At 42.3% G+C, this 26,643-nt stretch overlaps 2 protein-coding genes across 5 annotated transcripts; both read right to left on the bottom strand.

Annotated features, from left to right (window-relative positions):
- Positions 1 to 329: 329 nt before the first annotated feature.
- On the bottom strand, positions 330 to 4,587 carry LOC311131481 (UPF0669 protein C6orf120 homolog). Its single transcript, XM_084164502.1, has 2 exons — positions 4,503 to 4,587; positions 330 to 3,613 (listed from the first exon to the last, which is right to left on the bottom strand). The coding sequence occupies exon 2, from the start codon at positions 3,547 to 3,549 to the stop codon at positions 2,992 to 2,994; it is 558 nt and encodes a 185-aa protein (XP_084020628.1). The 5' UTR covers positions 3,550 to 3,613; positions 4,503 to 4,587; the 3' UTR covers positions 330 to 2,991.
- A 600-nt stretch (positions 4,588 to 5,187) lies between these two features.
- LOC311131618 (puromycin-sensitive aminopeptidase-like) lies at positions 5,188 to 26,143 on the bottom strand. Of its 4 annotated transcripts, none has more exons than XM_084164688.1 (23): positions 25,791 to 26,143; positions 21,646 to 21,736; positions 21,376 to 21,453; positions 21,054 to 21,175; positions 20,509 to 20,616; positions 19,975 to 20,175; positions 19,657 to 19,753; positions 19,523 to 19,556; positions 19,171 to 19,285; positions 18,807 to 18,971; positions 18,543 to 18,647; positions 18,289 to 18,349; positions 18,033 to 18,142; positions 17,840 to 17,903; positions 17,535 to 17,674; positions 16,243 to 16,377; positions 10,108 to 10,348; positions 9,499 to 9,641; positions 8,951 to 9,007; positions 8,403 to 8,510; positions 7,957 to 8,112; positions 7,707 to 7,754; positions 5,188 to 7,570 (listed from the first exon to the last, which is right to left on the bottom strand). In XM_084164688.1, the coding sequence occupies exons 1-23, from the start codon at positions 26,082 to 26,084 to the stop codon at positions 7,424 to 7,426; spliced, it is 2,820 nt and encodes a 939-aa protein (XP_084020814.1). In that variant the 5' UTR covers positions 26,085 to 26,143; the 3' UTR covers positions 5,188 to 7,423. The 4 variants fall into 4 exon arrangements, with proteins under 4 accessions (XP_084020814.1, XP_084020815.1, XP_084020812.1 ...); XM_084164689.1 differs by having other exon boundaries at positions 21,652 to 21,736; positions 25,791 to 26,140; XM_084164686.1 differs by having other exon boundaries at positions 10,129 to 10,348; positions 25,791 to 26,121.
- Positions 26,144 to 26,643: the final 500 nt, after the last annotated feature.

Raw genomic sequence — 26,643 nt, 5'->3', positions numbered from 1 at the left:
AACAGCGACCTCCATGGAATGAAACCTGTAGGACACTCACGAGAAACGAGCTATAGTTTTAGAAACTCTGAGAGAACACCCTTGAGTGGGTGGAGCATGGTCCTCTTCTTGCTTTTGCCTCATGTCCGATTTGTGTTCATGCAAGCATTCATGGCATGTATGGAACATGTTATGGAAAATATAAAAATATTGCTTGTAAGAGAAACCTATATGCATTTCAATGAGTCTGATACTTGTAGAGTCAAGTGAACAAACTGTGATAATCATTGCACTTGGTGAATCTGAATCCATTTCACAAAAATATTGTGGATATCCCAGACAGACATTTTGCAAAGATAATCACATCTTTATTTGAAAATCTTATAAAATGACTCCATTTGCATGAGATGTTGCATTGCCATTCACCCAAAACATGACATATCAAAAGGCACTGTTGAACATCTCTGCTCACTGGTGTACTGATATTTAGTTGTTGCATAATTCAGACCCAGGACACCAATTTAGACCTGGGTCTTGTTCATTAGGCACATATGGGAGCAAATGTTTTCAAATGGAAACGCAAAAAGTTTCAAGTAATTTGTTCCCATTTGGAACCTACTGAACAGGCCCGCTTTCACAAAAGCATCTTAAGGCTAAGTTCATCGTTAGAACCTTTGTAGGCGCATCGTTAAATCTCAGAGCTGTTTCCCAAAACCATCGTTGCACTTAAACGCTCGTAATCGAACGCCTGGCTCAGACAACTCGTAGCACAGCTAAGTGCGTCGTTAGATGCTTTTTTGCCCTGCCGCGTCACTTTATACACAGATCTCCGCTAAACATAGAATCACATGGTTTATTCGCCTCTCTGTGACTGCTGATAACTTCAGAACACAGTTTACTACAAATACAAAGTTTCCAACGTCCTTGCAATTGATACAAACAAGCGACGTATAAAAACATGCTTCAAATTAAAACCGAGACTACTGCATTAAAATATAAATAGCCTACAGTAAGTAGGCTATAGGCCTATTTCAATCATATTGAAATACATTTAATGTTCAATCAATTGAGTTCTATTTTGCTACTTGTATGATACTGTCTGTAATTTGTCTCAATATATTTCATGATGTACCAAATCTCAATTTGCCTAATATTTTCAGCCATATGTGATATCTTTCAAGGAGCTGATCCATCGTCAGTATCGTGGAATAAGTATAATGTTAAGGTAAGATTTGAATGGAGAAAGCTGATCAGAGCAGCGTTGCCTTTCTTCCGATCCTATCAGCATCGACACATGCCTCAACAACGCACTTAGTGAATGTTCTCTCTGCCTGGTGTTTTGGGAATTATACAACGGGTGGGTCTAATCCTGGATGCGTATTGGTTAAAACCGCATTCCAGCCGGTGTCTATTCCAAAAGTTAAGCTATGCCGTTGAAATGCCTATTTACTCTGTTCCATCTCACTGCGCAATCCACTGTCTCATCAGCCCAGCCAGGCAATTTATAAACTTGATCTCCACTATTGAAAAGCATCTAGACATTATCTCCCATTTCTTTTCGACTAGCATTTGATTTTCAACAACAGAGATTTGTATAAACCTTGCTGTCTGTCTCTCTGACATTTGCAACATTGTTTCAAAATTGAAATGAGATCTCCAGCTGTCCCATAGTAATGAACGTGTCAGGAGTTGGGATGAGACAGGCAGGCAGACAGCTTTTCTCAGCCAGTCGAAATCATGAATCAGCTGGCATCATTTTTATGGATATACACAAAGAAATGTCAACAGACAATAGGTAAAACGAAATGCAGCTAGTTTGCAGTCTTTCCAGCTTCAGTTTGAAGGGATTGTGTTAGCTGTGTTGTTGGCTAGCTCCTCTGAACAGTGTCCTGACGAGAAATGTAATGAGAAAACAGCTTAAACAAATGCAAATGCAGCTACTTTGCTGTTATTCTGGCTGCACTGTTTGACGTGACTAAGTTAGCCATTGTTGGCTAGCAAGCAAGGGATAAGAACGTTGCCAGCCAGTATGGCAATGGAACATTTAGAACAAACTAAAAGAGTGAATGACTGGGTCGCGTCTCTGGCAACCGAACCGATAGAACGAATAACCAGCCGGCTTGGGTAGCAACCTTAGATTTGTGTCGGGACTAGATCTCGTGGAAGGATGAAATAGTCTGAATAAATTCAAAATGTTTATGAAAATATGTCAATCATTATTTGTTTATGTTGGTAACCCATTGTATAAAAGTGCCCTCGAAGCCGGTGTTTGGAGGATATATTGGCACGGTTTGCCGGCCCGAGACGTCCGTGCCAATATATCCTCCAAACACTGGTTGCTCTGGCATTATCACTTAAATGTTACATCTTCGGCCGTTGTAGGAAAGATACATTGTTAAAACACTTGTAAGCCTAAGTTCCATTGCTATCAGGAAACCGGGCCCAGGTTGGCTAAACTCTAAACGACCTCAAGTGAACAGGCTCATTGCACGAGTTCCATGAAGAAGTGCTATGAGTCTGTCCATTGAGGCACTACCAATCAGAAACTTCAATTGTTTGTTAGGCCATGGTATTTGCTTGGAGAGCAGTGGTCAGCACCATAACCCAGTCATTTAATCAGATGGCATAATTGATGTAGATATGCAAACACTAGTGGTTTGATTCAATATTTTTTTCACAGAGGTAAGCCTCAGCCAAGAGGTTGATTGACAAGCAACATTGGCATTGCCTTTGTCATTAATCAAAAGATAATCAATCGATTTACGAAAAAAAATATATATTCCCTTTGATTTTCCTCTTCTTCCCCTTAGGTTAATTTCAGCCCAATGTTCAGATCACCAATGCCAGGGCCCGGTTACCCAAAAGCATCCTATGGTTCTAAGATGAACTTAGCCTTAAGATGCTTTTGGGAAACCGGGCCCAGATAAATTAAGACATCATGCGCTCAGCTCGACTAGACCACAAGTGTCCTCATTCTAAATGCACATGACAGCGAGCAGCAGCAAACATTTCTTAGAACAAAATTTCAAGTATAATCTTCAGAATACCAATGAAAATAGTCCAGAAGATGGACTCCTCTTCCTGGAAGTCGTCCTCTGGAGCTGGGGAGTAGCTCTGCTTCCCCCGGTCCTCCTCCGAGGGGTACGACCTTTTATCGAACGGGTCCTGGAGGGAAGTCTGATCGTAAAACACCCTCACCTCAAACTCGCTCTCCTGGTATGACGGGTGGCCGTAAATGCCAATCCCCACGGGCCTCACAAAGTCCCCAGGTACTACGACCACGTCCTGGCCGCAGGTGGCCGACTGCAGCTTGTAGGTGTCGAAGCTGGGCCGCAGAGTTTTGTCAGAGACGTACAAGTCTGCGTCCCCCTTGAGGCTGCGCATGTGCAGGATGATCTTGCCGTCGTGGTTGAGCCGCAGGTAGCTGTAGTTGCCTGCCCCGATGTGGCCCTGCACCACATGGAGCAGCACCCACTCCTTAGGAAGGGCGTCCTCTTCCAAAGAGTGCAGGAACCCCCCTGCCTGAGACAGGAGGAACGCCACAGCCAGCAGGCTGCTGCACAGCACCATAGTAGAGATGGATGGTCAGAGTCACCGACTGGACAACACCCACCTTCTACCATCTGTTGTTAACCTGAAGGGCAACACAGAAACAAATTAATTACCTACAGTACAGTATAAGCCTGTTAAAGCTTGTACAGGGCAAATCCCCAAGTGGGCAATATGGTATTCGGCCAGGACATAGTGTCAGACTGCCAGTTGACTTTTAAGGGATGTTTAGAAAACTGACACCTGCCTGTAGAGCACTGTACTGGCTACAAGCCCTGCACGATCTCTGCTCTATAAATACAGCAGCAAGCTAGCTTCTTCTAAAGATTAGCATTGTGTGACCTCTGCAACCTTGTACTATACTACACGTTTAGCAGTTACTTCTTGAGTAGCCCACCTGTAAAGGCGTTACGCCCACCCTGTCTGTCTGCCTTGCACTGACTGCTGGCTAACCGCTCACAGGCACATGTCCGTTTAAATCGCTGGCCTGTGAATTAGATATTAGAGCAGCCACAGACTATCTGGCTAATCCCATTAACAAAATAGATTATAAAGCTAAACTCAGTTATGCGCTAACGCAGAATATAGTCCTAAAGCAATTGTTTGCTTTGCCTGGCTTTGGCCAACGTTTGACAGCGCGTGGCCATGTTCACAATTTGGCTAGATAGCGAAACTTCGAGTATTGTACTGGTGGCTAGTTAACTATATGCAAAATAAATATCTTTAACAATACATATGCAAATACATTATTCTTGATATGAACAACATAGCTACATTTAATCAGCCATGCAAGGAGCAAGCTACTGTTGCCAGAGTTCATGCTAGCAACTCTCGCTTGCTAACAGCCAGGCTACGCTAAATTACATAGCTAGCTAGAGGTCTAGCACAAACAACTTTCCGGGGCGACGAGAAGCAACAATTACTATTATCACAATATTTAGCAGGTTTGTGGCCCAAGAACATTAGCTACTCACCTGTACATTGTTCCGAGCAGATTTAGTAATGGTTATTGTTTTGACAGTAACTAACGAACCAGTCAGTGTAAAGTTCACTTCTTCCGTTTTCCGGGCTATCTCACACTTAAACATCCACTGGCGCCGCCTATAGTACAGGGAAAGTAGCACATTCATAACTGAACAAAAACAACCAAGTAACACTGGGCCTATATTAATCACATCATCCTACAAATGTACATTTGATATGGGAAATATATAAAGACACAATGTGATCCTAACCAGTTCTCTAAGTTATTTACAGTAACCTGATCTATTTATTGTCAAATTCACACCCCTCAGAGACTTGATGGTTGTAAGCTTCACACAGCAGTAATGTAGTAGCTAAAGGAGCGCTGAACCCCCAAACCCCATTTTAGGAGCCTCCAAAGAGATATCTCCCCCCCAAAAAAATTGTGGCTACACATTGGTCGAATGACGTCAGCATTATTACTTTGTAGAATATGTTAATACATTACATCAATGTTTTGATCCCTGCTATTTCCAGCCAACAAGATCAGGTTTCTGGTATTAGTTCCAAAGCACTGTGCATAGGATTATAGAAAGGGGTCAAATATTTTTACTGGAATCAAAGACTCATCAGCATATCAATGCATCATCAGATCAAGGTACTGTAAACCAAGGTGAAAGACAATCTCTCATAGTGAAGGATATTACCACGTAACTTTATTGTACTACATCTTAATTTCTGCTTTGGCAACACTAGCGTCACAGTCGTCCTGCCAATAACGTTATAATTTTTTTATCGGAAGCAATGGGACATTCAAAACGAAGTTTGATAAATCAGATTATGAAAAACTGAGTCATTTTATCCAACCACTACCACAAAGCGTTGGACTGCAGCGTAATACTGCAATGAAAATATAACAGCATGTAAATCTCAAGACATATCAAAATCCACCACCGCAAGTTTACAGACACCTTGTGAAACAAAACGTATAGACTGATTTTACTTCCCACCATCTACATCATGCCCATTTTCTTTATTCTCATTTAGGGTCAACTTTAATTATGTACACCGTTCATTTCTATTGCAGTTTTTACTAGAACCATTTGTAATCTATTTATGATAATGTTTTTGCTTATTAGGATCATATACAAATGTATTAAATTGGATTAAGAATTGTTCAATTACATATCAAACTGGTTTCCAGGCATGCACACTCACACCTCAATCATAAAATCAACTGTACTAATTTCACATTTATTTTAAGTCTTTTTTTTTACTTTAATGAACACCAACTGTATTTTTAAACAAAAGCACAACAAATGTTCCAGGGAAAGAGTGACAATTATTTTGATGATCTTCTCCGGTAAATGTTTTCAAAGCCACATCAAATTCTATATAGATAGATATACTTGTTCAACAAGTCTATGTGTAGATCTGTCATGTTAGAAACAATATTTTGACTTTGAAGTGGAATATCACCCACTTCAGTGTAATAATTATTGCAAACCACTTTACCAATTTAAGGCTTCGGAGTTCAATAGCAGTGTTAAGTAAATCCTATCATTTCAAAGTTCAAACTGAGCCAGTACATACATCATTAAGTTTTTACACTAGAGTTTCCAGGTGTTAACTGCACTAAAGGCCCAAGTAGTGTTGTTTTACTAATTCTTTAGAATAAATGAACGTTTTTCCTCAACATTAAAATAAATCACTGCATCTATATCTTATAAAAACAGGTTTTTGAAAACAAGACGTCATTTTGTATATAATGTGGCAGATGAAGAAACAATTTAAATATGCATGTTTGTCGTTTGCCATACTATACATCATTGTGTAACTCTACAGAGGGCTGAGAATACAGGCGACTGAACAGGGGAGGGGGGGTTGATGTGGGGATGGTATGTATCAAATGCCAGAGTAGGACGATGGATGGAGGGGAAAGAGAGGGGCAGATAAGGTAACGATGAACATCGCTATTCAGATTTGTGGAACGTCTTTGCAAGAATGCTCGCATTATACAGTATACATGTAGTACCATGCTAGCGCTGCTCGCCTTTTGTCCTAACCGTTATTAGAGATGGAGATCAGTGCCATGAGTTCATTTAACTACCGCCAACAAAACATCACACGCTATATTAACCCCATTCTGCCCAGCTGTGCTCTTACCCAATCATAACGCCTGTTGGGTAAAAACCAGCAACTGCGAAACGCCGATGGCAGAAAAAAAGAAAAAGAAAATAATTTGTTTGTACAGAAAACAAACAAAGTAAACAAAAACAGCAACAGGATATATCATATAATTCATGCTTTTTTTTCTCCATAGAGTAGGAGCAGGTGATGAGAAAAAGAAAAATTCACAGTTTTCAAACTACGATGCAAGGTTGTGTGTATGCGGGTGTTTATGTTTTGCGTGTCGTAACTGTACGGGAGTGTGATAGTGTGTGTGCATCTTTGGGTACATCTCAAATGGCAACCTATGCCCTATAAAAGTGCACTAATTTTGACCAGGGCCCATATGGCTCAGGTCAGAAATAGTGCACTAATATAGAGCATAGGGTGTCATTTGGGACGCACCCTGGGATAGCCATTTCACTAATCATATCTGGGGGTGTTAAACCCCAGTAACCTAACTCATGTATCATCTTCTGATGGGCAGAATGGGGGTAACTACATTCCTTGTCAGACTGAAATGAATTTGTTTTGTTATTTATGTATAATAGTCTCTTTTCTTTTTCAACGCTTGGTTAAATTCTTGGCTTGTTTGTTGACGTCGTCGTCGTTTGTATTTTTTCTTCTAGAGAAATTCAGCCTGCTTTGAGTATGCTCGCTCTCCGTCTATGGACTGCGAAGGGGGGGCAGAGGCAGCTATGATGCTGGGAGGTCCGCGCTGGAAGGGGTGGAAAAGGGGGGGTCTGGAGGGGGATTGGGTTGTTCAGACCGGGGGAGCTTTGCGCTTCAGTAGATATTGGTGAATGTCGTCAGCGTCGCGCTTGAGCCAGGCGGCATTCAGGAGAATGTTCTCGCAGCACTGCTGCACCGTGCGCTCGGCCGCTGGCGCGTGGTGGCTCTCGAAGAAACTCTGGAAGACACAAGATGGCCGCGTTTAGAATTAGAACGACTGAGAAGTTACCTATACTTATTTTAGTTAACGTTTAACAGTTTTATTGATCGAGACAACACAATATTAAAAAGGCATAAACCAATATGATGCTCACCTTCACTTCAGCAGCCATTTTGTCAATGGCGAATCCATCCACAGAGAGCTGTGAAGAGGGGTGAATATACAAATGAGTTGGCTTAGGTCATTGGGCCAAATGCAAAAACTACCAGTCTTCCAAAATACATTCCTCTTATAATATATACAGTGCCCTCTGAGGAGCTTAAATAATGAACAATGCTTCGGAGGAAAACTGCTTAATAGGAGAGTGTGTACATGTACTGTATGTTAGTGGGCGGAGCCTTTACCTTGATGAGCCGTGATATGAGGAAGCCGCCCTGGTAGCGGTTGTGAAGCTCCTCCCAGTTGTCTTTGACGAACTTCCAGGCGGCTTTCCTTCCATGCTTACTGCTTCCGGCCACGCCCCCGATTACTGACACCGTGTCCTGGGGACGCACGTCCTCCTGGGTAGGGGAGACAGAGGGGTTGGATTCATCATGCTCATCCTATAGTTAAACTCCTATGACCAAAACAACTATTAGGGCTACATTTACAAAACTAGTTAACACCAGTGTTAAAAGTTGCACCGGCTATTTTCAAGAAAGAATAACATAAAAGCAAGACCAAAACACAAGGTTAGTGTAAATACACATTTCTAGGGATTTTAGTTTTGTCTTTTATATCCTCCTGATAAAATAGCAGGAGCAAGCAACACACTCCAGTTGCCAGGGCAAGAATGGTTGTGTGTACGTACCGAGAGGGCAAAAGTTAGGACTTTCTGGATGAGGTCGGGGGCAGAGATGGCTCCCAGCACTCTCTCTATGCGGTTCTTCTCCTCCTGCATGTCAGCCTGCTTGTGAAGCTGGAGGGGAGGGATAGAGAGAGATAATGTGAGAAAAATACATTCAGATTTTACCTTTGGTGTGACATTTATGGGACGAAATCAAATAATGATATCAATTTTCATCAGTTGACTGTGATTAAAGCTTTATCTGTCACAGATTATCGGTGAGGCTCGGACAAGAGTCGAGGACATGGCGCGAGCTGGTAATCTTGTTCATCTGACTGAGGAAATGTAATAGAAATCATTCATGTTTACAATATATGACTTATGCTTATTGAGACGGATCGCCAACCAGCTGGCCTGGCTGGGGTGTATTCACTAGGAACAAAATGGAAGCAAATGGGCCGAAACAGGGAGGGACTAATCTGAATTTATCCAATAAGAAATGCTTGTTTTCGTTGCAAAACATTTTGCTACGGTGTGCACTAGTGAATGCACCATTAGCTGGTGTGACTTACCTTCAGCATTGTGTCCAACGTGGCACTGTCTCCATGCTTCAGCACTGTTAAGTACACCTAGAGAGAAACAAAGACCATTAGCATGGGCATTCAATATGGTTTCATCACTTGATTTTACAATCATTTTATGTCTGTCTCATCATAAACGGCATCTACTTCCAGTCATGATTGTACTCAATAATGTAGGACTATCATTAGCACTCAGAAATGATCTACAAAAGGAGTCACTGTTTGAAAGTGGGATCAATAACATGATTACAGGACCATTGTTGAAATGTTGACCTCAATTGATTGAAATGAATGGACAGGTGAAAGCCATACTGAAGAAGCGTCACCTAACCAACCAGAAGGCTAGATGGAGACATTATCAAATTGCTGACCAATCAACATTTTTAACATTCATGACGGAAAGTCATCAAGAGCCTAAGGTTAGAGGGCAAAGGTTGGTTTGGAATGGGGCCTTTGTTTATGTAAGTACATGTTAAGAATATATGTGTTTCTCTATGAATAAATGTGTGTGTGTGTGGCGGGGGGGCAGAACAGCTTACTGGGCTCCTGAGGTCTGCAGAGAGGATCTGCTTGCCTTCCACATGGTCTTTGAATCTCCGCCGGGCCTCCTCCAACGTGGGCTTGTGTCCCGCCTTCCCCAGCTTCCCCAGAACCAGGCCCCTTAGCAGGGCATCCAGGTGACCTGAGAGAGGGGGGAGAGGAGAGAGGGAGAGAAGTAGAAGAAGAGGGGGGGGCAGGAGGGGAAATTTAAAAAAGCACCGGTCAGTCTCAAACACAAAACACACAAACGCTTTGACACAATGAACTTCATCCAAAAGGACCACATTCATCTACTGCTAGGCAATCCAGGAGCCAGTGAATCCATACATCACCAGCTCTGGGATGATACCCCTACTACACAAAACACTTGCCTATTTCCAAACCGACAGCCCCTAACCCCTAGGCACTTGAGCAGATCTGAAAGGATCGTATAGGTGTAAGCAATATAGCAGAAATGAAATTCCACCAAGCCTATCAAGAGTGCAACGTAGACTCATTACCATCTCTCTTACACCTATCCAACCCAATCAGAGCTACATCAAGTGCCTTGGGGCTAAAGGCTGAGGATCGACTCGGAATGACTTGGCAGCTCAGTTTTTTGCTCTTACCACCAGCCCCAGGGGGCTCACCTTCGACCTGCTTGCATTCCCAGCCCAGCTTGAGGCCGATGGGGGTGAACAGGTCCCGGATGAACTCCTGGATCTCCTCGTGGAAGTCTGTGTGGGAGAGCAGGGAGGAGAGCACGCCCAGGTTGCAGCTCAGGTCACTCCACACCGTGTAGTTGGGCTCGTTGACGAAGGCTTCCATCAGCTTCAGCACCTCCACCGTGCTGATCATGCCGGCGCGCGACTGAGGAACACGAGGAGGATGAAGATGATTAATAGGATGAACAGAGGCAACAAGAGGAGAAGGAATGGGGGGGGGGAGAAATAGAAGAGGCAAGAGCAGGAGAAGAATTGGTAAGAGTTACAGTATTGTGATGTTATCGACAGTGTGTTTGTAAATGAGCACTGAATGAACGGGACAATAAAGCTTTTAGACTTTGAGGAATAGGATAAAGCAGGAAAACAAGTTGATTAGATTACACATTGTTTATCTAACGTCTACAGTAAACATCTTCATAAGAGGCTTTGGTGAGAAAAAGGCCAAAGAATCAATGCTTAACAATTCACATGACATATCTTAGTCGAAGAGCTTAATACTCATGGGTACAGAGGGAGAAAGGAGAAGTACCGTTATTGAACCATAACAGTTATGTTCACATGACCACACAATACACAACAATAACAGGTAACTGCCAAAATAATGGAAACCCTTGAGTAAATGAGGGATACTAAGTATATTGAAAGCAGGTGCTTCCACACAGTAGTGATGTGCGGGTTGACTCATAAGCCGCAGTCCCCGCAGTTTTATCCGCAGGGCGGGTTTAGGCTCATGAAATAGTGTAGATGAAGGGCAGGTGGGTGGCAGGTTGAATAAAGAGAAAACAATCAATTCAAAAATCCATTAATGTTTAATTAATATATCTACAGTATAGGCTACATTGAGGTTTTTCTTTCATTCTTTTTAGGCTATCTGGCATTTGTGCGTAAGCCTATAAGCTTTAGGGCCAAACTGTACTCGCGCCAAATAGCCTACACGCCAATCGCCAAATGCTTTTGGGAACGGGCAGAAAAAGTGAATGTCGATCCACTGAGGCAAAAAGGACAATGTCGGAGTTTAATTCAATAAGAGAAAAGCCGCAAAATGGAGAGTTGAAAATAAAGAGAAGGGAGGAACAGAAAGATTTGGGAAAGATTTGGTGAAGTGGTAAAAGAGGATGATAGCAGTGCCGGCTATGTTGAGTAATGATTGTGAGGCGCTATACAAATTCGACAGTCACAAGACGGGGATTTCAAATAGGCCTATGGCATGTCAAGGGAACTTTAGCCTACTGTTCAGATGGATTAAATGGAAATTGAAATCTGGACACTGACTGTAGGTCTATAACCTCTCACATAGCCTTAATATTAACTCCTGCAGAATTAAGCATTTCTTGCATATATATATATATATATATATATATATATATATATATATATATATATATATATATATATATATATATATATATATATATATATATATATATATATATATACACACACATATACATATATACACACACACACACATATACATACACACACACAGTGGGGAGAACAAGTATTTGATACACTGCCGATTTTGCAGGTTTTCCTACTTACAAAGCATGTAGAGGTCTGTAATTTTTATCATAGGTACACTTCAACTGTGAGAGGCGGAATCTAAAACAAAAATCCAGAAAATCACATTGTATGATTTTTAAGTAATTAATTTGCATTTTATTGCATGACATAAGTATTTGATCCCCTACCAACCAGTAAGAATTCCGTCTTTCACAGACCTGTTAGTTTTTCTTTAAGAAGCCCTCTGGTTCTCCACTCATTACCTGTATTAACTGCACCTGTTTGAACTCGTTACCTGTATAAAAGCCACCTGTCCACACACTCAATCAAACAGACTCCAACCTCTCCACAATGGCCAAGACCAGAGAGCTGTGTAAGGACATCAGGGATAAAATTGTAGACCTGCATAAGGATGGGATGGGCTACAGGACAATAGGCAAGCAGCTTGGTGAGAAGGCAACAACTGTTGCCGCAATTATTAGAAAATGGAAGAAGTTCAAGATGATGGTCAATCACCCTCGGTCTGGGGCTCCATGCAAGATCTCACCTCGTGGGGCATCAATGATCATGAGGAAGGTGAGGGATCAGCCCAGAACTACACGGCAGGACCTGGTCAATGACTTGAAGAGAGCTGGGACCACAGTCTCAAAGAAAACCATTAGTAACACACTACGCCGTCATGGATTAAAATCCTGCAGCGCATGTCCAAGCCCGTCTGAAGTTTGCCAATGACCCTCTGGATGATCCAGAGGAGGAATGGGAGAAGGTCATGTGGTCTGATGAGACAAAAATAGAGCTTTTTGGTCTAAACTCCACTCGCCGTGTTTGGAGGAAGAAGAAGGATGAGTACAACCCCAAGAACACCATCCCAACCGTGAAGCATGGAGGTGGAAACATCATTCTTTGGGGATGCTTTTCTGCAAAGGGGACAGGACGACTGCCCCGTATTGAGGGGAGGATGGATGGGGCCATGTATCGCGAGATCTTGGCCACCAACCTCCTTCCCTCAGTAAGAGCATTGAAGATGGGTCATGGCTTGGTCTTCCAGCATGACAACGACCCGAAACACACAGCCAGGGCAACTAAGGAGTGGCTCCGTAAGAAGCATCTCAAGGTCCTGGAGTGGCCTAGCCAGTCTCCAGACCTGAACCCAATAGAACATCTTTGGAGGGAGCTGAAAGTCCGTATTGCCCAGTGACAGCCCTGAAACCTGAAGGATCTGGAGAAGGTCTGTATGGAGGATTGGGCCAAAATCCCTGCTGCAGTGTGTGCAAACCTGGTCAAGACCTACAGGAAACATATGACCTCTGTAATTGCAAACAAAGGTTTCTGTACCAAATATTAAGTTCTGCTTTTCTGATGTATCAAATACTTATGTCATGCAATTAATTACTTAAAAATCTTACAATGTGATTTTCTGGATTTTTGTTTTAGATTCCGTCTCTCACAGTTGAAGTGTACCTATGATAAAAATGACAGACCTCTACATGCTTTGTAAGTAGGAAAACCTGCAAAATCGGCAGTGTATCAAATACTTGTTCTCCCCACTGTATATATATATTTATGGCACACGAGAAACCTGTCTGATTCACACCTCTAAGTGGACTAATCCATTGTGGAAGACGTGGGGATGGGACACCAATTCCTCAACATAGCCCATTTGAAAAATCTTTCCAGTTCTCTCCCTTCTCTCCCTTTTCAGCATGAAAGGGGAAAGAATGTAATACTCAGATCCGGTGGAAACGTCATAAAATATTACTATTATTACTTCTTATCCCTTGCGCAAATAGCCTACAGCTGTGTCTTTCCAGGTGCTCACTGGTGCAGGAAACTGAGGACCCAGAATATTTTACACAATGTTGCAAGTTCGCTAGCACCAGCTTCAGGCTGGACCAAGTTTCAAGTTCCTTGCAGACAGGCCATGCGTAGCCAATGTGATTTATAGGATTATTTTTTATTTTTTTATTTAAATCAGGATATTTTCTACCTGCAGGCTGCAATGTTTTTATTTTTTGGCTTTATGTAGGCTCTCTTTACATATTGGCAATGGCAATAGAAGTTACTTTTAGATTTGTATATTTTTCATTTAGATAGAATTTTGATTAACCACATGACATTGATTGAGATACGAATACTTTATTAGAAATTAAATGAAAAGGTTTAACGAAAATGTGCATATGAAAATCATAACTGGCACGGAGATCAGTAGAAATGGTAGATCAATTGGCACTCTAAATGGATAAGGCTGCTGATCGCTGGTGTAGCCTATTACCGGCAACTCCAGGAGCATAATGGCAGAATCTGAGAAGGCCAGCAGCAGTGGGCAGCGGGGGGACAAGAACAGGTTTTTTCTGGTCAGGCTATATTGATCTCTGGCTCCCTCAAGTAAATTGTGTGTCTTCATTTTTAATCACAGTGCTTAAAGCATCAGACAAGCTCAGTAACCTACATATAGTTGATTTTAGTAAAACATATGAGAAATTACTTACTCTTTTTTTTTTTACCAATCAATTGGTCGAAAGAACAGACGACTCTCGTTTGACCAATATTTTTTTTTGTCGGGGACAGCCTAAATCTGATAATCCCAAACTATCAAAATAGCCTACCAAAATGTTAGAAATGTGAATGTATCCAACCAGTTGCCGTGATACGTTTTTTGTTGTTGTGCACTCTCCTCAAACAATAGCATGGTATTTTGTCACTGTAATAGCTACTGTAAATTGGACAGAGCAGTTAGATTAACAAGAATGATTAACAAGAAAGAATGATTAACAAGAAAGTTTGATGTTACTTACAACAGTCATGCTAATCACAATAGTGCACGTTAGCTCAACCATCCCATAAACGGGACACCGATCCCGTAAAGGTTAATTAAGCAATTCACATCCCATCATGCTTAGGGTAATGTCTAAAAATGCTGGGTAGGCCATTATTTTGTCTACAGACAGGTTGGCTGACAACGTCATGAAAATGATATGTGTCTGGAAGGTGTGCGTTGTTATGATTCTGAACAGTCAGATAGCTAGCAACAATGACAAGAAGCTGCCATGTGGGAAATCGTAGGTGGTTTGTTTCAGCTAGTTATATCTTGTTTTGACTGATGTCATGTCTATGCTAATATGGCACAAATTCACTAGCTATCTAACCAACAACTGTATTTGAGACACAGCAAGTTTTCATTGTGCAAATTTATTTGTTTTCAATAAACATTTGGAGACTAAATATAGTTTACATGTCAGTCTAAACCAACCCGGTCTGTTTTGCCCCATTGTTACGCACGAGTCGGTTTTGTTGCTAAACAACCAACCAAACTACGCCCCCATAGGATAACAATGCCCCCAGCCACAGGGAATGAGTCGTCACTGAATGGTTTGATGAGTATGAAAACTATGTAAACCAGGGCTGTCCAACCCTGTTCCTGGAGAGCTACAGTCCTGTAGGTTCACTCCAACCCTAATCTAGTCAACCTGATTCTAATAATTAGCTGGTTGATACGATGAATCAGGTTAGTTACAACTGGGGTTGGAGGGAAAACCTACAGGAGGGTAGCTCTCCAGGAACAGGGTTAGGGAGCCCTGATGTAAACGATATGCCATGGCTGTCTGTCACCAGATCTCAACCCAATTGCACACCTATGGGAGATTCTGGAGCGGCGCCTGAGACAGTGTTTTCCACGACCTTCAACAAAACACAAAATGATGGAATTTCGGTGTCGCATTCCTCCAATAGAGTTCAATAAACTTGTAGAATCTATGAAAAGATGCACTGACGCTGTTCTGGCTTGTGGTGGCCCAATGCCCTATTAAGACACTTTATGTTGGGGGTTTCCTTTATTTTGGCAGTTACATGTATCTGTGTGGATTCCACACTTACAACATTGAGCAGTTAAAGTTTATTTTAGGGGAAGCTTTGACCCTGGGCTTCCTCAAAAAGGATCAGTTTATACACTAAAGGTTATGTGTCTTTGCCACTGTAGTGCTCGGCTAGACAGATTGGGCCTTGCTATATGGAATGGCGCAGTGCTAGCTGTGCCACTAGAGATCCTGGTTCGAATCCAGGCTCTGTCGTAGCCGGCCGCGACCGGGAGACCCATGGGGCGGCGCACAATTGGCCCAGCGTCGTCCAGGGTAGGGGAGGGAATGGCCGGCAGGGATGTAGCTCAGTTGGTAGAGCATGGCGTTTGCAACGGCAGGGTTGTGGGTTCGATTCCCACGGGGGGCCAGTACGAAAAAATAATAAAAAAAATAATGTATGCAGTCACTAACTGTAAGTCGCTCTGGATAAGAGCGTCTGCTAAATGACTAAAATGGAAATGGAAAGGGAAAGGACGTAAGGCTTTTGTGGCAGAAACCCCCCCAAAACAAAGTGACTTTCAATCCATTCCCTGAACATGATTGTGTTACAGGAACTTGCCCTTTCCCTGCCCATGACTGACTTAATATACAAGCACCAATACCATACATATCCAATTTATTCTTGAGCGTCGAGCTAAAAGGGCATGTTGGTGTAGTGTTGACAGTAGTCTGTGTGTCTCACCAGGGAGAAGAGGTCGTTCTGCAGGCCCAGACGGTCCACAGGCAGCAGGGTGAGGTCTCTGATACCAGGCAGCAGGCTCTCCAACATGGCTGAGCTGTACTGGATCCTGTAGAAGCCCACTGTTCCTGGGTTGATCTATAGGGGGGGAGGAGGACAGTTGAACAGCAGCCAAAGACTATAGCCTTGTTGCCAATCTGTTTTCTTCCACTCCTTTGTCGGTGTCACGCCAAACCATTTGCTGTTCCAAACTTGTTAGCTAAAGCATAAATAAATCTGCCTAACAAGCAAGTGTGGAAGAAAGCCCTTATATGCTTGAATGACCCACCCAACAAATTAACAAAATAATGTTTCCATTCTAGCCATAAAAAGTGCAGCTTAGCCTTAAGGAAACAGGAAGAAATATTTTCTAACCCTTTGATAATCTCAGTACATGGATAATTGTCTGTTCTGAATGGCACACACATAAGTAGTTTCACTCTCCCTACCATAGCCATGTGCAGTGGTTCCCAACCTTTTTCGGTTACTGTACCACCAACTGCCCGGAGTACCCCTGAAGTACCCCCTCGTGCATTTTACCAGTAAGCCTATGGTCTAAATTAGTCTTCTCAAGTACCCCTTGTGGATATGGCCAAGTACCAACCAACCAACTGGAACAACTGGCCTTGTGGAGCTTCTTTAGCATTGCTAACTAGATAGCGGCTAGCCAGGTTATGATCCCGCTCAAGCAAGTGGTTATTTTTGATTGATTCTCAGTTTCCTGAACTTTCTATGACATCACTAATGATGTCCTTTCAGTGAACAGCAATTTCTATAGTCAATTCACAAATCCTGACCCTCTAGCCTCTCAGCGACCACTCTCAATAGCCATCTGTGTGACCTTTTGACCCCTTTCAAAGACCTTCAAGGGTCATGGTTGGCTTAACCTCTCGTTGACCCCTTTGGTCAGGTGATTGGTTTACTGAACTCCCAATGATCTCCCACCCGTTAGTAAATACTAAACAGTCTCAGACTTAAAATGTCACTGCCCATTCCCAGACGTTTATTATTCTCCAAGCAAGCAGACCTTCATCAAGCATTTTTGTATCCATTACTCTTTTATTAGACAGATTTCTATTTCCCTAAACATACAGTCTACATGCCACTCTGTATAAGGGTTATATATGTTGGAACTTCAACTTGGTTCATGCTTTTCAACCAAGCCCTGAGACCACGCATTTTAAGGTCTCAGGGCTTGGTTTTCAACTCAATTCTATATTAGACAGATGTAATAGGTAGAATTTGGTTGTCCTCACCTTGACCCACTGGTCAGGGCTGACGTTGTTGATCGTGATGGTGGTCTCTGGGCTGTCCAGCAGCACCTTGAGCTTGGTACAGCCGGGGTCCTCACCCGTACAGATACTGATGGGGACCATCCAGTTAGGGCAGTCCTCACCTGGGGGATGATTGACACAAGAAAGACCCAATGAGATGGAGCACAGTAGGGGGAGGATCTTGGTCTTCTTAAGCACATTCTCATGTAGCTAATAAGTGATAAGTAGTGAACCAGCGATTTGTACTTGGCTTTTTTGTGTTGAGTTATTGGAAAATATTATCTTACCATTATGTGGTCCACTGGCACAGAATTTCTTCTGAGATATCTTGAGGATGCGGTCATCCCCTTGCTAGAAAAATAAAATGTATTTGATTATTTAATACACAAACAGTTATATCCACAATAAAGAGATCTCTTCTCACAGGATATAAAACAGTACATTCATATTGTCCAAAGAAATTTCCATTGGTCTATTTACCTGCTCCTGGTCCACTACGATTATAGGGAAGCCCATCTGCTTAGTCCAGGAGCTCATCACCAGGGCAATGGGTTTCCCGCTAGCCTGTTCCAGACAATCCCATAGGTCCTCTGGGAAAGGTGGTGGTGGGGAGAGAGGTGGTCACCAACCAATTACAATGCTCAAATAATTATATTGGTTATAATGGACCAGGCATGGGCCTGCCAGGGTCTCATTATAAATTAATGAGAAATTATAGGAGACTTGACTGGGTTACCTGTTGCTGCATTTTTATGTTGGAACTTCAACAGATAGGAATGCATTCCTTTCCTAAAATCCTAGAGATGGGAGAAACAAATTGGTTTACAAAGAAAGCCAGAAAATCAAGAAAAACGTCTGAGATGCAAATAGTTAACAGAGACACTTGTTCACGCAATGGCCTTTTGCTCTAGTACTTCTAACTAGTATATGAAATAGAGCTTGACTAATTAGCGGACAATATGGCAGTGTGCCTGGGCAGCTCCTCCTCACCTCGTCTCCTATGTAGTTGTGCAGCATGCGGATCACAGACGCTCCTTTGCTGTAGGATATGGCATCAAAGATTTCATCCACCTCCGACGGGTGGCCCACATTCACCTGCAGTCCAGGGGATCAGTCAGTTCATGCTTTCAAACGCAGTACGAGGGTTGCTTTCATCTGATAGATACCTCACATCCATTGAAAAACGGTGGTCCAGTACATACAGGATAAGGCACAAACGTGCCATTATCTAACTCATTTAAAGCAAACACACACCTCGATGGGATGACTGTTGTCCAACGCGTCCAGGTCCAGGGCGCGGGTGTAATCGGCAGACACAAACTGTGTCCAGATGTCGTAGTCAGGGAAACAGTGGTCCACACAGAGGTATTCGATCCATGATGCAAAGCCCTCGTTAAGCCACAGATGGGTCCACCATTCCTACAAGGCATCATATTGACTAAAACTAATTCAGGACAACAATGTATACCCCAATGTAATTGAAGAATGTTGTTTCTATAATTTAATTCAATTAAATCTACAATGATGTAATATCTTCTTATGACCATGTCCTTCTGTCATTGACCAGCAGTGCTTTTTTGTTGCTACATAAGCAGTAAAGAGTGCAGTGGTTGTTTACCATGGTGACCAGGTTTCCGAACCACTGGTGGGCCAGCTCGTGTCCCACCACCAGGGCCACCCACTGCCGTGAGGACGAGCACGAGTTCTTCGGGTCAATCAGCAGCGCCGTCTCCCTGGGAAACGAGGTCAAACAGCAAGGTCAACTCGAAGAAAACAAGCGCAAAAAAGCAATTCACTTCACACTCCCCCTAGTGGTAAATTAACACAAAAACATAAGTTGCATATAAAATCACATCAATTTCCCCCTAGTCGTAATCAAATCATCTTTGTATGGAATAACGTCATGATTGGCAGGCTAACTGTGCATCCTCTCATTAGTTGCAAATGTAGCAACGTTACTTTAGATTTACCTGTAGGTAACAAGGCCCCAGTTTTCCATGGCACCTGGAGGGGGCAGCACCAAGCGTGTTAGATCTTGACTATATCATTCTTCTTTTTCATCACAATATAATAATTGATATACAGTAACTTGACTTGTACTTACCAGCAGCAAAGTCAGCGATAGCTATTAGATCAATTTTAGGCAATGGGTAAGGAACATTGAAGTAGTCGTTGTAGAAAGGTAAGGTCTTTACAGCAACCTGTGAGAAAAGTGGAGAAAAAACAAGATAATTTAGATTTTACACTTGGTGCCAATATATAGTTGCTGCTAGCACAACAGTCATTCATCAACATGTCAATCTATACCTTTCAACTCCTTTATTCTAGAGACAGCTCTCATAAACAGTCATAGTTATACATGACTAGTGTTTAGTACTGGTCTAACCAGTATCCAAGTTAAAATGGGTAAAAAACAACTCACCTCTAGTGCAAATTTCCCTTGTTCCGCCTTTCCGGTAGGCGTGTAGACACGTACGGTCACGCCGTCTGACGATTGGCCTTCTACAAAGTCGTATTCGCCGATGACGAAAGCTACAAGGTACGTGGACATGATGGGGGTGGTGGCGAACTTCACTTCCAAAAGGCTGTCATCTTCTGGATATGGCTTTCGATCGATGACATTCTGTGTCGATGAGGACAAGGGCATATTAGTACGGACAGAAAATGTACTCAGAAAGTAATATCCGTGTCAGCAATGCTTTTTAAGAATGAGTTCATAGCCTTTAACAGTCCGCAGGACAGACATCTTGGGGAAAAAATACTAATTCAGTTGCCTTTTGAATGCCAGTAGACTTACCCTTGTAGCTAGATGGGGGGAAATGCAGTGACCCAACAAGACCGTCTTATGTTACATAAACCAATGTTAGCAGAGCGCAAACAACAGAGTGGCGAAATGTGACTCAAGCTGTTTGGGGTCTGGCGTCTCCAGGGGGAAGAGTTAGAGTGTGACACGTACCATATTTGACAAGGCTACTCGGTCCTTGGGAACTATCAGAGAGATGTCAAAGGTGGCTTTGATAGCTGGCTCGTCCCAACAGGGGAAGGCCCGGCGAGCGTCCGTGGCCTGAGGAGAGAATAGAGGGGGGAAGACCATGGGAGGTTAGGCGAGAGAGCGGACAACACATGTTTCACAGCCTGCTCCGTCAGGCAAACATCCTGGAGGGTGTCAGAGGGTTGCTTTATAATAAAGCTACTCCAATGACCTCTAGTGAAAGTTAAAAATAAAAAACATGGGTGTATATAGCAGCTGGGCATGTCGTTTCCCCCCCCAAAAAAATCTAAAGATTAGAGATGACAATGTTGCATTATCAAGAATCTCCAACAATGGTTGCTAAAACATTCAGCCTATAGCCTGGGTGTGGCAATCCTCAAACATTGTGGTCACATTCCTTTTACACTATTGCAACATGGGTTAAGCAATCAACTCTGCTGCAGAGAGAAACTGTACTCATTATGGTAACAGAAGTGATGCAGGACAAGAAGAGCGTCTAGTTACTGTACCTCGAACTGCGTGACAGCAGCATAGCGGATTTCTCCTGCAGGAGTTGCATATTTACTTCTGTAAAAACCTTTCATTTTGTCATTAAGCTCCCCAACAAAGTCAATCTTCAACGTACCGGATCCTGGGAAACAGGTGCAAAAACCAACGTGTGTTTATTCAGCCTTTACTACAATAAGAGGTTTGTTTTTTTGTCAACTACAAACAAAAAGATATGGCATCGTGTCAAACAAGAGGAAGAATAATGAATGGCAGAGAGTTAAGGTTTTATTATATAAACCTAAAAAGCCCTGTAGCCATTCTGGTTAATGTCCTTTGACTTACCTGTCTGTAGAGCACTAGGGAATGACAGAGTTACTTTCTCATCCTCATTTTGATAATTGAATCCTGTAGCATTAATTTCTAAAGAGAAAGACAAAATGCAAGGCTGATATTCGCTGCCATAACATACAAATGAAATTAATATCAAAATGTGCCTAACAAGCCTGAAAAAGCATGTCTAATCAGGTGAAAAATCCTTAGAATCATAAAAATATATAATTGTTTGTCTATATTTAAGAGAAATGTGAAAAGACAATTTCAACAGAATCTCACCCTCACCTTCCCCTCCCTCTGGTACAAAGGATGCTGTGATGATGTCAATGTCAGCACAGTTCATCACAATCTGATTAGTGGCCAGGTTAACCTAGAAAAAAACGACAGAAACACAACTACTAAGTAAAATCTGGGATTAGTATTCCCTTGTATAAATCCCTGGGATGACATAAGAATGCCACATTTTTTATTTGTGTAAAAAAATATATATTTTGGCAGTCATTCTAGAGTCCCTCTACGATAATACTCCCTCGATATAATACCTGTAAACTAGGATATTTTTTATTTTTCTGCCATAAGCAAATCCACCATTAAGGGTAAATCTAATCTGAACTGTGTCAGATAGTAGCGATAGGGATCAAACAACAACTTACTGTAGGCCAAGCAGGCTAAACCTACAGTGGTTCAGTATCACTGTGAAAAAAATGAGAGGGAGAGCAGAATGGGAGCGAAAGATGGTTTGGAGAGAGGGAAAGAAAGAGACAGTCTATAGGGCTTCTGACTTTAACGCAATGTGATAGCGGCTCATGTGACGGTCCACCGTCCAACTTATTGAGGGCGGAACACAGTGGCACACTCAGATGCGGCTTTCTGAGAGAGTAGGCTAGTCCCATTTATTGACGGTTGGGTGCTGCCGTAGTTTATTTTGATACTCAAATAGAGAGCTGGGAGGTTGTAACCGAGAAGGCAGGGATGTAATTATAGAGCGCGCTAGGTGATTGCGCAGTGCCACATCGTTATGTGTCTCGTAGGCTATTGTGCAGTTATCTGACAACTTTTAAATCATGGGCTGGCATTGTCATTAACTTGACTAATGAAAACATAGCCCATGTATTGCAGTTAAAATTGCCCTACTTGACAACTGTATTTGTCAGTTAAATGCAAAGAGTAGCCTAATCTTTTCATCTAGCCTAATTTCCTTGGCAAATGCTGTTTACCAACTAAGTAAACAATGTGCCATCCCCCTATGGATAGACTACCAAACATAGATCAGCGGCACATAGATAACCCATACAGTAATCTTTTAGATTTAGACAATGCTTGTACTAAAATAGTTTAGCCTGGCGTTTTAAGTCTCATTGAAACACTGCCAGTGTTATGTCCCCATGATAACGTGTGTTCCTAGCCTGTGTTCTGAGACGCAGATGTTGTATGCTAACATCTGAGGGCAATATATGCACCATATTTGGCACCAAATATGACACCCATTAGAAACTAAATCGAATGAAGCAAGTAAGTCTGTAATACACGTGGTGTATTATTAGGGATGGGCATTTGACATTTTTTGACTGTTCCAGTACCTGCATGATTTTCTTTCCAATATTCGAGTGGGGAGAAAAAAATCTATTTTTAGGCCGCACTGGGAAAATATATATGCCAACAGATCGCAACAATGCCTAATTGATCATAACCATTACAGATAACAAATCCTAATTGCCCCATACACACTGTGTACAAAACATTAAGAGCACCTTCCTAATATTGAGTTAACCCCCCCCTTTGCCCTCAGAACAGCCCCAATTTGTCAGGAAATGGACTCTACAAGGTGTCAAAAGTGTACCATAGGGATGCTGGCCCATGTTGACCCCAATGCTTCCCACAAACCGGTGCGCCTGGCACCTACTACTATACCCTGTTCAAAAGGCACTTAAATCTTTCTTGCCCATTCACCCTCTGAATGGCACACATACACAATCCATACCTCAATGGTCTCAAGGCTTAAAAATCCTTATTTAACCTGTCTCCTCCACTTCAGCTACACTGATTGAAGTGGATTTAACAAGTGACATCAATAATGGATCATAGCTTTCACCTGGATTCACCTGGTCAGTCTGTGTCATGGAAAGAGCAGGCGTCCTTAATGTTTTGTACACTCAGTGTATATATATATTCAGTCAATAAAAAATAAAGTGCCATTTAAGATTAATTTACTGAAACGTAATATCAACTGGTTATATTATATTGTGGAACACAATCCTTAAAAAGGCAGTAACCTGTGAGAGATTTATTATTTTTATAATTGATGGGATGACTAACTTAGAAAGAATGCATTCTTGACTGGGCTAGTGTAGGTTGTGTCACCTGGCAGGCTGTGATTGATGTGAAGAGCTGTTTTGGGGGGTAAGATGAGATAGGGATTTGTGTCTCCAGATACTGGAATATACTGGTTCTTTGTGATCTGTGAACCTTCCTTGGACGTAGGAATGGTGTCTAAGGGAGCTGGCTCTTCTCACTATGGCCTGGTAACAGAAGAGGCGGGGAACAGCCGGTGCGCCAACGGATAGGCTGAGTAAGTCTAAACCACGCTCAAGTCTCTGCTCTGATTGGCCAGCAGAGAGGTGGGAAACTCTCTGTCAGAGTATTTGAGCAAGAACCTAGAACAATGGATTAGTTCTCTGAAGTGCCCTGCGAGGTATTTCAAAGAGCCCGTATATACGAAACATCATATTTACCATTGAAGGTTTTTGCATTAATTAAAATAACTAGTATATCTTAGAAGTCGTGTTGACCTCTTTTGTTCCTAATACCAGATTTGAATTGACGCAACTTTGACAAACCTCAGCAGTGGCACTTGCTTGTAGAAGCCTATGGCTGTGCAATGGCATAGCCTTGTGCAATGGCATATTTTCAGTGTGGAACCTGTCTATGTTTAGGGGGGTTATAGCCTAGGCTAACCAATTCTAAATGGCACTAGCAGTTCGCAAAGTAGCTTAAGCAGAAAATAGGCTGGACACAATTATTCCAAAACGGCTGCTCGTTGTCGGAACACATTTTCCTACTTCAACCAGTCCATTTATAATTTGCGATAGAACTGTCATCATTTGGCAAGGAATGTAGTTTGTGTATCGCATCAGTTAAATGCCTATAAAAACGTAGCTCTTTCTGTAGGCCTAACGGGAGCTTGTGATGCGCACTCTGCACGCCTGTGTGTAGGGAGCGGTCAGAACGCAATTGAGTGAATGAGACATGGACGGGAAAGGGAATTTCGGGAGAAAAACTGATGTTTGGCTTGGTTTCTTTTTTGTTGTGCCCCGCAAATGCAAATGTAAAAAATTGAACATTAGAGTCATAGCAAGTTACAACATGTAACTTGCCTGTTCGAGCAGCCACAAAGCACACACCAAATAGTTTTACAGTATTTGGGGGAAAATAAAAGTAATCTCTGGTTAAAGATCGAGCTTTGACGTCCGTTTGAGTACTCATGCCCATCCCTATGTAGTATTTGGTTTACAACATCAACATACCAACAGGCAATGGGAAGTATGCAAGGTGGTACACCACTTTTCCAATCACTGACATTAGGAAACATATAGCTAAATTCAACTACATTTGTGTAAGTGTCGTGCATTATCATCAAACAAGATCAGTTCTGAATGTTATACAAATACATGTGAATAGTCAGTTCTTGTTGAGTGCATTACGGGTGTTGTGAATGTCTAGTGTTTTGTCATTTCATGGTCTGCTAGCAACACGCTTGTAAAATAGGTTAACAGAGGCGGAAGCTGGGAGGTCTTCTCTAGGAAGACATTTGCTAGCTATGATTTAGCAAACATTAGCTCAGTTAGCATGCGCGCTAGTGCTACCTTGCTAACTGTAGAGTGCGCTGGCAGGCAACTAACGTTAGCATTTAAACTAAATCCACATATTTGCATTGACCATAATATGCATGAATTTCAAGTGATAAGTATGTAGTAGTGACTCTACTAGCCAGTGAACGATTTGCAAAACATGACAGCGAGCTAACGTTAATGTGCCTAGCTATCTAACTAACTAGCATTAGCAGTTAACTAGCTAATGACAATTCAACTAGCTAGCTAGTTAGCTACTCGGGTACAGAACCATTCAGGCCAGTTAAGGTGTTAATACAAATATATTATTTTCTACATTAAATACATATATATTCTCAACCTAGCTAAAGTTAGCTAGGCTAGCTGTTTGCCACTACTGTACTATAATGTGCTAGTAGCTAACGTTAGATAGGGGTTAGCTAGCTGGCAAGTTAGCTGGCTAACGTTAGACGACTAGCTAGTTAGCATTTTTGCCGTTAGCCATTCGAACGTTGTAATAGGCTAGATAGATTACATAACGGAGTCCCCGCCATGCACCAAGTACGATACAAATTATTGTTCAATTACTTCACCTACCTCCACAATCGCCTCTAGCTTGCCATTGAAAGTAAAGTCGATGAGGTCGGGCTTCAAGCACAACCCGTAGTTGACGGGGTAGACGTCAGTGGGCAACCTTACGAAGGGCCTCCTTTCAGGCATGGTGTCTGTATTTTGTCTGGTAGCGCTTGCGAAGACGATGCTGCTGTGTATTACTCCGAATTTGATAGTTCTGAAGTTGTGCAAAATGGGCTTCGAGAACAAAACTGGATCGTGGGGAATGACTCGTTTTACGAATGACAGCGAAACCCGACGGCCGAGAACCAGCAACATAAAATCCTTAGCTAGAAATGTTGCCAGCTAGGGTCCTCCCCTCTCACTTCAAATCCGCCGAAACAACGTGTGTAGGAGCGCAGTACGACGAGAAAATAGCGTCATCGCGTTGAAGCGGAGGAACACTGGAACAAGGGGGTGTGTTCAATATTATTTGTTTTTAATTCGTTTGTTGGTTCAATAATAATAATATGCCATTTAGCAGACGCTTTTATCCAAAGCGACTTACAGTCATGTGTGCATACATTTTAACGTATGGGTTGTCCCGGGGATCGAACCCACTACCCTGGCGTTACAAGCGCCATGCTCTACCAATTGAGCTACAGAGCTACAGAGGACCATACTCACTATACAATAAGGTTTGCCAATTGCAGTGCACCTGTTTTCCCCAAAAATATAACTATATGTTATATAAAATATTTGACATAAATCAACATTTACAATTACATGCTTTCTGTTTGTGGCATTCCTTATTAGTAGTAGTAGATAGTAGCAGAAATAACAACAATGCATGATGTCATCTGCACTCTGAAAATAAGTAAGAATTTGCATCAACAAC

Source organism: Coregonus lavaretus (assembly GCF_964263955.1).
Source record: "Coregonus lavaretus genome assembly, chromosome: 6".
Lineage (NCBI taxonomy): Eukaryota > Metazoa > Chordata > Actinopteri > Salmoniformes > Salmonidae > Coregonus > Coregonus lavaretus.
The sequence above is the reverse complement of the archived record's forward strand: the minus strand, read 5'-3'. Positions and strand labels throughout refer to the sequence as shown.